Consider the following 2086-nt stretch of genomic DNA (forward strand, 5'->3'; position numbering starts at 1 on the left):
CAAGATCTGTCATGGATTTACTCTAAACTATAAAACATGATTGCTCATATATGCTCCGATATTCAGACCAATGTATATATAGCAAATAGGTTGTGAAAAACGCAGGTTTTCCAACAAGTGCTTACATTGCCATTTAATAGTAATTATGTTATTTAGCATATAGCATATAGTTATATACCATTATAGAGTATAAGAATATGAAGTACAGAAAAATTAAATTATTAAGAAAATTATCTGGAAAAGAGAAATCTTAGTGTTTTAGAGAGTCATCTCCTGCATCTAGTGGAAACAGCACATATACATTATAAAGTTGTACACAGTACTATAATACATATGACATAATTTTCCAGTTTCCTGGAAGAGAGTCATGAAAGCCACTTACAAACAACTAGTTCATATTTTCTCCAAAGTAAATCACATGAAATACAAGTAGAAACTGGAGTAAGGAGGGATTGTATAGCCATTGAAACAGTCAAAAGAAAGCACTGATCCTGCAGTTGAATCTGAGTAGTCATACACCTGAGCAAGACCAAGAACAGTTTCTCCAAAAAGTCTGATCAAAATTCACTGATAAAATCAGACAGAACAATAATATTAGCTTTTAAAGAGTCTGACAGTACAGTAAGAAGACCATTGAAAATATCCCTGTTTTATCAATTACATTCCAACAAAAATTGTAATCTGAATTACAAGAATACCGCATATCTGCATACGCACCAAGGTAATATAAAGTAAAACCTTGTCCATCAAGTCCCTCTGATAAATGGTCCCCTATACAAATGCAAGTTTTTAATGTATATTTAAGTACTTTTGGCAAAAAGTACAGATTCCATAAAAGAAAAGTCACCGCAAAGTTTGAAAAAAAAAAAAATCTAAAACATTAAAACTTGAAAGAAGATCAAAGGTTGAGCATTTTCTAATGGTCTGAAACATAATAAATTCTGTCAACAAATTCTGGTTTTAGAAATAGCAAAATTCACTCCAGTTCCTGAGATAAACTGCAGATCAATTGTGCAGATTCAACAGATTGCACCACACTCTCTTTCTCACCTTCTTTCACACACCGCAAACAAGCTCTGAACTGCAGCTTCTGCTAAACTTACAAGTCAGCAAAGCATGTGAAAGATCAAAACATTCAAACTTTCTTTTCCACTATGAAAACAAGAGACTGGCAACTTAGGTCAGAGACAGAGAGACTTTAGCCACCGTCTGTCAAAGTAATTTCCAGACAGAGTCAGTTGTTTTAAATTAACTGCACTCACATCTTTTAAATTAATCTAGTTCTTTGTTTCTCTCCTGTTTTCACTGACAACTGTGCTTTTACTCATCCATCTGCTGTTTAAGAAAGCATACCATACGTAAGTTCAAAATCCTAGGGTCAATTTTTTTAAAAGACCTAACAACAGAGTCACCTAACAGCTCAGCACATCTCTGATCACATGCTGGAACAATCAGTGTGCTTCATTACTACTGGCCATATGGCCATTTCCTAACTTGGCATTAATTTTGTGCTCCATCTTCTGTAAAACTTCTGGAAGATCCAGAACAGAAGAAATAATATAGTGAGGTACTGGGGAGATATCTACTGGGGCAGTCATCGACTTGTTTAACCAGACAGTTGCTTTCAAGCCAGCATTCAGGCCTCCTTGAATATCGGTATCTAGAGAGTCACCAACCATAACGCACTCTGCAGGCTGCACCCCCAGGAGATCGCAGCAGTAGTGGAATATGGATGGCGCCGGCTTCTCTTCTTTCTGCTCTCCTCCCACAACGATGGCGTCGAAGTAGGGCTGACAGGCGCAGGCTTCGATCTTCTCCCTCTGCGTCTGCCTGTCGCCGTTGGTCAGCAGCAGCAGGCGGAGGCCCCTCCGCAGCTCCGTGAGCATGCTCCGCGTGTCCTCGGCCAGGGTGAGGTTCTGGAGGCGGGTCGTTTTCCACAGGAAATAGCACTCGGCGGCCAGGTCTCGGTTCGCCTCCCCCCCGATGGTCTCCTGGATCGCCTCCTCCCAGTGTGAAATCCGCAGGTCGGTCAGGCACATCTTGGCGGGGTCGTGACACTCCTTGAGGAGCTTGTCCTGGACCTTGT

General features: G+C 40.3%; 1 protein-coding gene across 1 annotated transcript; it reads right to left on the bottom strand.

Moving 5' to 3' along the window:
- Positions 1-1451: 1451 nt before the first annotated feature.
- Positions 1452-2081, bottom strand: NANP (N-acetylneuraminic acid phosphatase; the record flags this gene model as incomplete). Its single annotated transcript, XM_010171165.1, has 1 exon — positions 1452-2081. A coding segment is annotated over one exon (630 nt), but the record flags the coding sequence as incomplete, so codon positions are not given.
- Between the last annotated feature and the right edge of the window lie 5 nt (positions 2082-2086).

The sequence above is a fragment of the Antrostomus carolinensis genome, unplaced genomic scaffold (genome assembly GCF_000700745.2).
Source record: "Antrostomus carolinensis isolate BGI_N321 unplaced genomic scaffold, ASM70074v2 scaffold9767, whole genome shotgun sequence".
In the NCBI taxonomy this organism is placed as follows: Eukaryota; Metazoa; Chordata; class Aves; order Caprimulgiformes; family Caprimulgidae; genus Antrostomus; species Antrostomus carolinensis.